General features: G+C 38.0%; 1 protein-coding gene across 1 annotated transcript; it reads right to left on the reverse strand.

Annotated features, from left to right (window-relative positions):
• Positions 1-12,237: 12,237 nt before the first annotated feature.
• Positions 12,238-12,702, reverse strand: LOC145010278 (uncharacterized). Its single transcript, XM_078968841.1, has one exon. It carries the CDS (start codon positions 12,700-12,702, stop codon positions 12,238-12,240), a length of 465 nt encoding a protein of 154 aa, XP_078824967.1.
• Between the last annotated feature and the right edge of the window lie 541 nt (positions 12,703-13,243).

Raw genomic sequence — 13,243 nt, forward strand, 5'->3', positions numbered from 1 at the left:
CTTTAGGAAAATGTGAATAAGGTGCTAATCCATGAAATTACACTTTACACTTTGTCTAAGTCGTTGGTGGAGCGTGTGTGGTTAACCGACAAACTAACTTGGACTTAACAAGGTAGGTAAAGGGTGACTTAAGGTTTGTTATAGTATCGGTGGAGCGTGTGTGTTTACCGGCACATCGATTGAGTGATAAACTTTAAGGGTACCAAGTGATTTGCATGGTTACTTCACACCTCGTTTTGTGATCCTCGGCATCCCAGTCACAAAACCTGGAGGGCACTCCCGAGATTGAAACATGCCTTTGAAAAGTTCATTGGATCTCAAAGAATCTAGGAATTTCTAAAACCAATAAAAACTAAATATTTAATATTTCGGTTTTCGTGGTGGAAATTGGTGAATCGTCATTCACCTACCTTTCAAATATGGTATAGCTTAGATTACGGCATACCTCTTCTAAGTTATATTATATTGTGATTGGATCCTAGCCTTAATATTACATTTGGGTATTTTATTAAGGACTCTCTTAAATCTAAACTAAACTTGTTCTTCTTTTCAGATGTCTTCAAATAATGCTTCTGGCTCGAATCCTAATGGCTCCTTTACTCTTATGAGTTTGTGCGGAAAAGTCACCATTGATGGATCCAACTTCAATAAATGGATCAGAAACATCAGGATGATTACCCGCTACGAGGACAAAGAATATGTCCTTGACAAGGAGCTTAAGGAAATTGACGAGTCCACTGCAACTCCCCAGGAGATCGCTGACTTTCATACTCATGAAAGAGATGCAACCAAGGTGGCTTGCATCATGTTGGCCACCATGACAGCTGAACTCCAAAAGTCTTATGAAGATTTCTACCCTTATGAAATGCACCAAGATTTGATGGAAAGATACCATCAAAGTGCACGACAAGAGAGGTACGAAGTCATCTGCTCCATGATAACAACCATGATGAAGGACGGAGAGTCCGTCACGAGCCACATGCAGAAAATGCAAAGGTATGTGGATCGTTTGCTGAAGCTCAATGTGAACTTCCCTGAGGAGCTTGCAATAGATATCATTTTGCACTCCTTACCATCGTGCTATGATCAATTCCGCATGACATATCACATGAACAAGGAAGAGGTCACCCTCAGCAAACTTCAGGGACTTCTCAAGACCGCAGAAACAGGTCTTAAGGGGAAGTCGGTTGCTATCACTCCTACTCTAGACTCAACTCCGGTCTTGGCAATCGGGCAAAGTCGAGGGAGGAAGAGAAAGAGATCTTCAAAGGGTACCAAGGCTCGGACCCTTGATGGCTCTTCTTCAAGTGGAACCAAGAAAGGTTTCATTACTCCTTCTTCTGACCCAAAAGAGGCTGAATGCTTCTATTGCCATGAAAAAGCTCATTGGAAGCGGAACTGCCCAAAGTACCAGTAGGATGTGAAGGATGGGAAAGTCAAACCCAACCATGCAGGTATTTACACTATCATTTTTAATAACTCACCCCATTCGAAATCTTGGGTCCTTGATACAGGTTGCGGTATTCATATTTGTTGTGACTTGCAGGGACTAGGAAGAAGTGAGAATGTGGAGCAAGGAAGAATAAACTTAATCATGGGGAATAGGAAAGTTACACCTGTCACCAAGATTGGAGTTTATACTTTATCGCTAAGTAGTGGGTTAAATTTAGATTTGAATAAATGTTGTTATTCGCCAGAAATGGCAAGAAATATTATTTCCTTTCATGCATTGTACAAACAAGGTTTCACCTTTTCGTTTGATAATGAAGTTGGTTCGATTAATGCTTTCTTTAATAATGTACTTTATTTTAAAGCATTACCTTGTGATGGTGTGTATGAAGCTGTATCTATTGTAGATAACTTAGGAAATAATGTTTTGTGTATTGATTCTACTAATAATAATAACTTGGATAAAGCATCATTATGGCATTGTCGTCTTGGACATATAAGCAAGAAACGCATAGGCCAACTCCAAAAGGATGGAGTCTTGGAGTCGTTTGACCTAAAGTCAAATGATAGTTGCGAATCATGCTTACTTGGAAAAATGACAAAGTCACCCTTCACAGGCTCGTGTGAAAGGGGTGAAGGTTTGTTGGACCTTATACACACGGATGTGTATGGACCATTCAAACATGCCACAAGGGATGCTAATCGTTATTATTTGACTTTTACCGATGATTACAGTAGATATGGATATGTCTACTTAATCAAGCATAAGTCAGAGACTTTCGAGAAGTTTAAGGAATTTAAACAGGAAGTCGAGAATCAATTGGGCAGGAACATTAAGATGCTTCGATCCGATCGGGGTAGTGAGTATCTTAGTTTAGAGTTCCTCGACTATCTAAGGGAATGTGGGATTGTCTCACAATTGACACCTCCCAGGACACCGCAGTTGAATGGTGTGGCTGAGAGGCGTAATCGAACCTTGTTGGACATGGTACGTTCCATGATGAGTCGAGCTTCGCTACCAATTTCATTCTGGGGGTATGCCTTAGAGACTGCCGCCCATATCCTTAATCTAGTCCGTACAAAGAAAGTTGCCAAAACTCCTCACGAGATGTGGACTGGTAAAGTACCTAAACTAGACCACATCAAGATTTGGGGCTGCGAGGCTTTCGTGAGACGCGAGACTCATGATAAGCTCGAACCCCGAAGTGAGAGGTGTATTTTCATCGGCTACCCACAACAATCCTTTGGTTACCTCTTCTACAGACCTAGTGACAATGTGGTCTTTGTAGCAAGAAGAGGAGTCTTTCGAGAAAGAGAGTTTATAAGCCAAGGAGACAGTGGGAGGCAAGTTGATCTTGAAGAAATTCAAGAGTCAAGTGGTGAAGGAACTTCAAACTCTAGCCCTCAACTTGAGGAGGAAACTCCTGTTGAGCTAATTGACGAATCTGTACCTCTGAGGCGTTCCACGAGAGTTAGGAGTGCACCTGAGCATTACTATGGATTCCATATTACTGCAGAAGGTGAGACACTTATTAGTGATGAGACACTAGTAAGTCAAGATGACCCTAACAGCTACGAGGAAGCCATGGCGGGCCCCGAGTCTGCCAAATGGAAAGAGGCTATGGATAGCGAGATACAATCCATGTATGACAATCAAGTTTGGAACTTGGTTGAGAATGTACCAGGTCGAAAGACTGTAGGGTGCAAATGGGTCTTCAAGAAGAAGACCGACATGGATGGTAAAGTACACACTTATAAGGCTAGACTAGTTGCAAAGGGCTTCTCTCAAATTCCTGGAGTGGACTATGATGAGACCTTTTCTCCGGTAGCCAAGATTAAGTCTATTCGGGTTCTGTTAGCCATTCCGCATTTCATGACTATGAAATTTGGCAAATGGATGTCAAAACCGCTTTCCTTAATGGAAAGTTGGCTGAAGATGTTTACATGAGTCAGCCAGAGGGTTTTGTCAGCAACGAGTACCCTAATAGAGTGTGTAAGCTTGAGAAATCCATTTATGGATTAAAGCAAGCACCTCGCAGATGGAATCTTTGCTTTGATGAAAAGGTCAAGGAATTTGGCTTTTCTAGGAGTGAAGATGAATCTTGTGTATATGTCAAGGCTAGTGGGAGTATAGTTAGCTTTTTGGTATTGTATGTGGATGACATACTACTCATAGGAAACGACATTCCAACCCTGCAGGAAGTAAAGTCCTGGCTTGGAAAGTGTTTCGCTATGAAGGACCTTGGTGAAGCTGCCTATATTTTGGGGATAAGGATCTTGAGAGATCGGAGTAAAAGACTAATTGGACTTAGTCAAAGTACCTACTTGGAGAAGGTTCTGAAGAGATTTAGAATGCAAGACTCCAAGAAAGGAGAGTTGCCCATCCAGAGTAACGCCAAACTGAGTAAGACACAAAGCCCTAGCACTGAGGCTGAGATAGCAGAAATGAGTCGAATACCTTATGCTTCGGCTGTAGGTTCGATCATGTATGCTATGACGTGTACTCGACCTGATGTAGCCTTTGCCTTGAGCATGGTTAGCAGGTTTCAGGGGAACCCTGGCAAGGCACACTGGACTGCGGTAAAGACTATTCTCAAGTACCTACGAAGGACTAAGGACTGGGTCCTTACCCTCGGTGGGAGTGATGACTTGAGAGTTGTAGGGTATAGTGATGCTAGCTTCCAGACTGATAGGGATAACTTCCGCTCTCAGTCGGGCTGGGTCTTTACCCTAAATGGAGGAGCAATTTCTTGGAAGAGTTCCAAGCAAGAGACAGTGGCAGATTCTACTTGTGAATCAGAGTACATTGCAGCTAGCGAAGCGGCAAAGGAGGCGTTATGGCTGAGGAACTTCATTGGAGACCTTGGAGTTGTACCAGCTATTAAAGAGCCGATGGAAATTTTCTATGATAGTGAAAGTGTTGTTGCCTTAGCCAAGGAACCAAGGGATCACGGGAGATCCAGACACATCGACAGAAAATACCATTTCATCAGACATCAGATCGAAGAAGGACTCCTCGTGGCAAAGAGGGTATCATCAGATGAGAACCCAGCAGATCCCCTCGCGAAGGGACTGACTCGGGTTAAGCATCTCCAGCATGCTCGGAGCATAGGGCTGAAGGATGATATTAGATTTAGTAGTTAGATAACCTCGAAATTTGTAAAGTGTAATTGACATTTGATGATGAATAAAAGTGTTTTATTTATGAGTAAAGTGTTGCTATCTCTTGTCGATCGTTTACTATATTTCTTTTGCATGTTTTGACTTCCAGAATAATTTTGTTTGGTATAACATATTATTCAAACCTCCACAGTCGGTCATATGTCGGAAGTAGGTATGAATCAAGACTGTCATGTTTGGTTGTAGAGGTCTGGGACAAGGCTACAACAATCATGAGTGCTCATAAGTTCTGAGCATTGGACTCAACCCACGCTCACTGGAATCACTTCATGGAATTCTATCTCGAGTGATCGTGAGACGGTAATATCATATAAATCTTTAAACCTAGAGATATGATTTGTTACTTACAAGTTGGTTATGCATTGATTGTACGAAAAACGCATTGGTAACTCGATGTTATAAAATCGCGCTCTTATGTGTAATTCAATGAGTAGTAGAACAAACATATGAGTCGAAGTTTATCTGTTCCTTCTTGGATTAGAAGCTGATATCTGGGCCCCTCGATGATTTTGTTTTGACCTATGTACCGGGCCCGGTCAGAACTAAATTGATGTGTTCAATAAAGTTCTTTGTCAAACAAATCGGAAATCGGGAAACAAATGTTGGACAATAAGTAAGACATTGTTCCATGTATTTGTCCGACTGATATCTAGAACAGAGGATTATATGATCACTTATCTTAAATGGCGTACCATCATCTTCTCAAGTTTCGAGAAACCTTGTAAAGAGCTACGATTGCCGATCGGTTCCTGAAGTCATACTTGCAGTAATAGTTATTAGACTTATCCAAGTGGGAGACTGTTGGATAAGGTGTCTAAGTCCATAACTATTTCTGGTATGTACTTGACCCGACCCGGCATGGTCCATTTGGGTTGCATGGCACCATGCAATTGGATAGACTAAATGAGAGAAATAACACTTGGAGATTATTAATATATTATAAGTTCTAATATATTAATAATATTATTTGATTAGTTTGATCAAGAATTAATTTAGAATTAATTAAGTGATCAAAAGATAACTAATTAAATATATGGGTTGATTAAGTAAATCATCCATATCTTGTATAGTGGGCTAAAAGGCTCCATGGACTATCAAGTTGGGTTCCACCCATAGGATGCTCCATGGGAGTTACAAACCCATGGGTCATGGAAATGAAGAGTCATGACACATTAGGGTTTAACCCTAGATGTGTCAACACTATATAAGTAACATGATCTCCTCCCAAAATTGGCTACACTTAGAATCAAGAGGGCTTGGTCGATTTTGAAGAAGTGAGTATTCTCTCATAAGTTCTTCCAAGAGCATTTGGTGTTGTGTGAAGCATTTGAGGCATCACACTTGGGGTGCTAGGCTCACAAGGTTTCAAGGAACACAAACAACAACAAGGTAAGTTATTCTATCTATACTTTATGTTAAAATTGTTCCCCATGTATGCTAGATAGGAATATAACCTTGGAAATCAACTTTGTATGACAATTAGACAAACATAGATCCAAGGTTATTAGGGTTGCATGTACACTTAGGAAGTGTTAGAATGCTCAAAACCCATCAACAACATCATGTATCGAGAACCCAAGAAATAGAATGTGATGAATCATTAGATTGAATACTATAAATACCTGTGTAGGACGACTTGATCTTTCCATCCTTAATGTCTTGCAGACATTTCGGGCAGCTTCGTTTCTAATTCCCTTTGTTGTGGCAGTGATAGCGCTATTTATCTTTTGGATTTGAAGTGGGTGCACCAGGACTAGATTTGGTTCCACTAGAAGAGGTGCCATCTTGGGAATTTCCCTTATGGTGGCTCTTTGAGGGAGACTTCCTCTCCTTACCCTTTCCTTGCCCAATAGCCAAGACTGGGGCAGCAGTAGGAGTAGGAGTTTGTGCAATGGATTTTTCCTTGAGGTTGCTCTCAGCAGTCCTCAACAGCCCTTGAAGCTTGCTCAACGTAACCTCCTCTTTATTCATGTGGTAGGTCATGCGGAACTGGTTGTAGCAAGGAGGCAAGGAGTGATGAATGATATCAATCGCCAGATCTTCATCGAATTTAACATTTAACTTTTGCAGGCGGTCGACATATCTTTGCATCTTCTGTTGATGAGCAGTGACAGACTCTCCGTCTCTCATCTTGGTCGTGATCATCGAAGTGATGATCTCGTACCTCTCATGCTTGGCACTTTGGTGGTATGTGTCAAGTAAATCCTGATGCATTTCGTAGGGATAAAAGTCCTCATATGACTTTTGGAGTTTAGCAATCATGGTCGCTAGCATGATGCAATGGACTTTCGTGGCATCACGTTCATGGGCCTCAAAGGCAGTGACATCCTTGGGAGTAGCAGTGTTTACATCCACCTCTTTCAGCTCCTTGTTGAGGACATACTCCTTGTCCTCGTAGCGGATGACCATCCTTATGTTGAGGATCCAATCGTTAAAAGTGTTTTCGTCGAAGATCACACTCCCACACAAGTTCATAAGTGAGAATGAGCCGGAAGAGCTTGAGCCAGAAGCATTGTTGTTCGGGTTAGACACTTGAAAAAGAAATGATTTGACGCACAGGAGAAGAAAAGTTGATTAGTGTATCTGCTTTCCAAACCTCTATGGACATAGGCAATAGCAACGAAAGGCATGACATGGTTGAAAAGTTTGATCATAAGAGAAAGGCAAAGTCTAAAGTGGTTCCGTGTGCTGTTCCAAAAGAGTCAATTTGTTTTTATTGCCAAGAGAAGGGACATTGGAGACGAAGCTGTCCTATCTACCTGAAAGATCTAAAAGATGGGAGAGTTAAGACATATGACTTTTCTTCAGGTAAAATCCACTATCTAACTCCATTATGTTCCTATTCATTGATTCTTAATACATAATGTGATAAGATTACACTTGAATGTTTTGCAGGATCAGAGCAAAGAGAGGAAGCCTGATGGAAGACCAAGATGAGTCTGATCACGAAGAAATGGGTCACGATCGCATGGATTCGAAGATCGGATTTTGAGCTTAGAAAGTTATGTTATATTTGTTAGGAATATTTGATTACATAGTTTTTCAGTTGATTTTGCATTGTAAGGACATGTTTTCTGCTGCTTTTATGAATAAAATAAATTTTTTGATTTGTCTTTTATATATATATATATATATATATATATATATATATATATATATATATATATATATATATATATATATATATATATCCTTGCAATGAAATCGTTGTGAAAAATTGATGTTTGTGTATAAATGGATGTGATTCTTAGTTATGTTATGGAAGTGTCAAATTTATCTAAGTAAGGAAAGATTCCCATCCCCCAAGTTTCCGTTGGACAGAATCTTGGAATCATATATTTTGAATCATGTGATGTATGGAAATCTTGGTACTTAGGAAATTAAGTCTAATTCCTTGACAAAGAGTCAAGTGAAGAACTAGGAGAACTGGTATACAATGTTGTGCACTAGTTAAGTCCACCGCAAATAACAATAAGACTATTCGTCATAATTTACTAAAAGTCTGGTAAATATGGTTATACTTACAAGATTAAGTGTAATTTTGAATCATTGAAAAGTTTCAATGAATGGTAGAACGAATAAGAAGAATCAATTAGACAAAAAAAAAATAAAAGTTTCTCCAATCTAAGAAGAAGGGAGAGTACTTTTGTATCATGTTTTATGACCGTCTTAATGATTAAGAGCCATATCAAATTAATCCTCTAAGGACATCTTAGTACACTAGTATGTCTAAGAAGAGGAATCGGAAATTGTTGAAATGGTTAAATCAAAACAATGAATCATACTTCGTTCCAAAATCAAGTCTTAGAATTGTACTCCAAGATTGTGAATTGAGTGACAAATCTTAAGAAGTTCTAACACACTCATCAAATGTGAAGTAGAAAATTGTCTTCTTATTCTTGCACGTTTGAATTGGTAAATTGTGATGTCTTGGATAAGACAAAGACCAACTAATACCAATTGTGTGTAGTGTTTGTCTTGATAAGAATCCGCACCCACTCTTGAATATTTGTTTGTCAAGAAATGTTTTCTTGACAAGAGAATCTTATATGTCAAGAGGTCAGTGGGAGTCTAAATGATCTTGAAAAGGTTTCAAGAACTAATCAAGAGTAAACCTATTATTAAACACTAGCACGCTACTTAAGGTTTGTAACCTATCGTGTTGACGTATTCTTGTTTCTGTGTCGATCCTGTTGAGTTGATTATGCATATGAGTTCTACGAGTTCTCAATAGGTTGCATAAGGGCAGACACCTTGTTCAATGAAAGTACATTGATTGGCATAGGTGAGCTTCTAAAAGACTTGTAAGCAATGGTGGGACCCTTGATGGCAAGAAATTAAGAACGAACAAGTTTTGTCCATAAGAGTTTGAATTTGTCACAAGCATTATCTTATGATTATGGTTATGAAAAATTCACATGGATAGCAACACATGCACCATAAAATCTAAGTGTCATAAGGTTTCTCTCCTTCATGAAAATGATTGTGAGGAAACGCTTTCACCAAGAGATATTTTAAGGAGATAGCGAGTATGTAAATTGCATTCTCAAATTCGATTATGATTACGACATCCCTCTTCATAGTTCGAATTATGAGATTTGGCAATTGGTCTGAACATTTGGGACTTATTAATATAAGTTCTAAATTAGTTTAGACACACATGTGAGTTGTCTAAGGAAAGGTGTGTGAGTCTGAGAAGCTTAGATAAAATGCTTATCGAAGCACATCGTATTGGAAATATAAACTTTGGAAGTCAATAAGTATTGTCTTCTAGAAGTCCAGTTGGTTTCTTAAATAAGTGTCAAAGGCTCAAAGCTAGTGGGAGCATAAATGTTATGCTGGAATGGATATAATCATCATGTTAGTGGGAGCATGATTATTATTTTTTAAAGTATTGCAAATTGGCAATATTAATTATAAAAAACAAGAGTTTTACTTTGCCAAGTTGCAAGGGTTGAAAGGTTGTTTTGCTATAATTAAGGGAGAGGATATTACACTTCATTTCGAAATACAAGAGCTTGGATCAAGAGATTTTAGTAAAATCTAGACAAATATATGAATTGTGTTCTCAAAATTCGATTATGATTACGACATCCCTTTTCATAGTTCGAATTGTGAGAACATGAAAAATAGTAATATTATAGCAAGAAACTGGTAAAGTATCACGTTTTTCATTTTGAATCGTATCCCATACGCTTCGGGTATAGGATCGATTGCATATGCTGTAATATTTGACCGTTTTAAAATTTTCCAAATGCCTAGGGAATTTAGAGGGAAAAAGGGAATAGAACCGGATTTGACTAAAATAATTAAACAACTGTCAAGGACAATCTAAGGTTCGCCAATGATTGGTCGCTTGAGGAAAGTTGAAAGTATAGTCATGGATGGACCATATTGACATTATTATAAATAGATAAGATTCTATTTAGAATGAGTTGTCATATGGAAAATATGGAAATGTTTCATATTGGGAGTTGGATATCGAGAATCCATGTCTAGATTAGAAACTTTTATGCAAGAAGGATGTTCAAAGGAATGTACTTTGAATGTGAGACTTCATGACTATGGAATTGTCTTGTAACAATCTCCAATAGAGCACTTTGTAATTTTATTGGCAAAGTGTTGGTGATTTTGGCATTGTGATATTACGAAAGGACCGTTGCATAAGATGTTAGAATCTAACATATCCTATAAGTGGCAAGAATTTAGTATTCTCACACTTGTGGTAAGGATTGGGAATTATGAAATGAGTGTGATTGAAAATGTTATTCAATTATACTATTTCACAAAGTAAGGACCATAGGTAAACATAGTGTGCATGCTAAGAGCATGGAACAATTGTTGTTATAATTCAAGTAAGAAGTTGATTACCTGAGACAACAAATAATGAGTAATCAATATGGTGATTAAATAAAATGTTTTATTTATACTCAAAGGTTTAAGGCCATATAGTATTAGTATTATTCTTGTGTTTTCCTTTACATGTTTTGACTTCCCGAATAATAAGATTATTTAAACCCTCCATAGTCGCTCATTCTTTGGAAGTAGGAATGAAAGAAGATTGTCATGAATCTGTCTGTAGATTGATTAAAGCGTTTAGTCATAACACAAGTTTGCTGCAGCATTCATGAGTGCTACTATAAGATTAAAGTATTGGATTAAACCCACACTCACATAGATCGCTTCATGGATTTTATCTCGAGTGATTGGTGAGACGATAATATCTTATATTCAGAAAACCGAGATATGTGAGTTGTATCTTGTGAGTCGGTTACACATTGATAATATGTAAACGCACTAGTAACTTGGTGTTATAAAACTTATTGTTGTGTGTGATTCGGTGAGTGAGTACAAGCGAGCATTGAGTCGAAGTTTATCCGTTCCTTTTACCCAAAGTGGGATAAAAGCGATATCTGTGGCCCCCTCGATGATTTAGTGATGAAAAACGTAAGTGCTCGGCCAGGCCAGGACTAATTTGATTTGTTCAATTAGTCGGTTGTCATAAATCGGAAATCGGGAAACAACACATAGACTGAGATAATGATTTCAATCCATGTCTCACGTATATATATCTAAAGGACGCGTATCTGATAAGATCAAAGTTGACAGCGGCTTTTGAAAGCTACGATTACTGATCAGGATCTAAAGTCATACACAGAATAGTTATTAGACTTATCCAATTAGGAGACTGTTGGATTAGTGTCTAAATCCATAACTATTTTGGTATGTACTTGACCTGATTGCGAGCATGGTCCTTTTGGGTTGCCTTCGCCAAAGCAACTTGATAGGATGATTTATGGAGAAAGAGAATAATTATGATTTATTAACATATTATATGAATAATATATATATATATATATATATATATATATATATATATATATATATATATATATATATATATTAAAGGAGAAATCATATTGTTTAATTAATATTAGTCAAGAATTAATAAGAATTAATTTTGTGATTAAAAGACATTAATTAAACTTAGGGGACTGGAATTTTAATTATAAGATAGTTGCAATTGGGCTATGGATCACCTTGGAACATAGGTCGGACGAATTCTATGGAAGCCCATAAGGAATTCTTCCAAGGAGTGTTCTAAAGGGAGTCAATGGGCTGCGTAGGGCCTAAGCAGTCAAATTAGGGTTTCCTAGTTCAAAACCCTAATAGCCTCACATATTTAAGGACCCCTAGGGCACCAAAAACGTGGCTAACTGATTCCTTAGGGTTTCTAGACGAATTTTGGTGCCTCCTTCTCTTCTACAAAGTCATCATCTTGCTCTTGGTGTTTGTGAGCCATTAGAGGTGTGACATTTGTGACACTAAGCTTTCAGAAGTCAATTACAAGGAAGAATTGTGATTGTTATTGGTACATAACATCTAAACCCTATTCTTATGTTAATATCGATTATCACATGCTAGATTTAGGATTTATGGCTTTGGATGATTATTGCATGTTCATCAGACAAACTAGATCCAAAGCTTTAGGGTTTGCATGTACACCATAGGAATGATGTAGTGCTCATAACCCATCAATAGACCTTCAAATTTAGAACGCAAGGCCATCAAGAACTGGACCAAGTGTTGTACTTCCCTCCTAGAAATTTAAGGCTTAAAGTCTTTTAACTCTTTAGATTCAGTAAGAGCCAATTGATCCCACAGATCAAACATAGCAGCATAGGAATATTGAATGCTCTGGTTATTCTGTTGAAGAGCATGAATATCATATTCCAACTGGTATTGTTTAGCAAAGTTAGACTGAGTGTACAGCCTTTCCAAGTGATTCCAAACTTCCTTCGTCGTGTCATATTTAGCTAACTGCATACCAGTAGACTGTGTGACAGAGTTATTAATCCAAGTAATTACCTTGGAGTTATCAGTCTCCCAAGCATCAAGTAACAAATAAAAATTATCAGTTTGAGGTATTGAGGGTTTGGCTTTAGTCCCAGTGACATAGCCCCACATATTCTTCCCACGAAGGAAGTTCTTCATAACGTAATTCCAATACATATAATTCTTTCCATCCAAATGAGTACTGATTGACTGAAGGGAATCATCCTTTCCAGTCATGTTGACAATGAATAAATAACCACAATGACAGTATAGTAATATGAGAATGAGAGGAGTAACAAACCAACAGAAGCAATCAATCGGACAATAAGAAAGCGAACAACAATAATGAATCAACAACAACAGCATACAAAATTCACCAACAAAAAACACATCAACAACGAATACCGGCAACAACGAATCAACAACAACCAACAACGAATACAAAGGTTTCTAAAAACATATCAAACCTCCACTCTGATACCATGATAACATTGTCATATGATTATAATAAAACGAAATTACAAGGTTTCTCAATGAAAGGCATAAAGACTACAAAGAATAAAGTGGATATAAATACTAGCTAGACAAAACCCTAATGGGCTAAAGACTAAAGAGCCATAAACAAGTGGGCTAATAATATATAGGCTAACAACAGTTATATCCATTTTATTAAGTTATTTAGTAATTCCTTTTAGTTATCACCTTGTTCTGGCCGATCTCAGTATCAGTGTTTTTTATGGATTGCTATTTCAAGCATTGCTCCTGTCGGCCTTCTCAT

This window comes from Lactuca saligna, chromosome 8 (genome assembly GCF_052625555.1).
Source record: "Lactuca saligna cultivar CGN05327 chromosome 8, ASM5262555v1, whole genome shotgun sequence".
Classification (NCBI taxonomy): domain Eukaryota; kingdom Viridiplantae; phylum Streptophyta; class Magnoliopsida; order Asterales; family Asteraceae; genus Lactuca; species Lactuca saligna.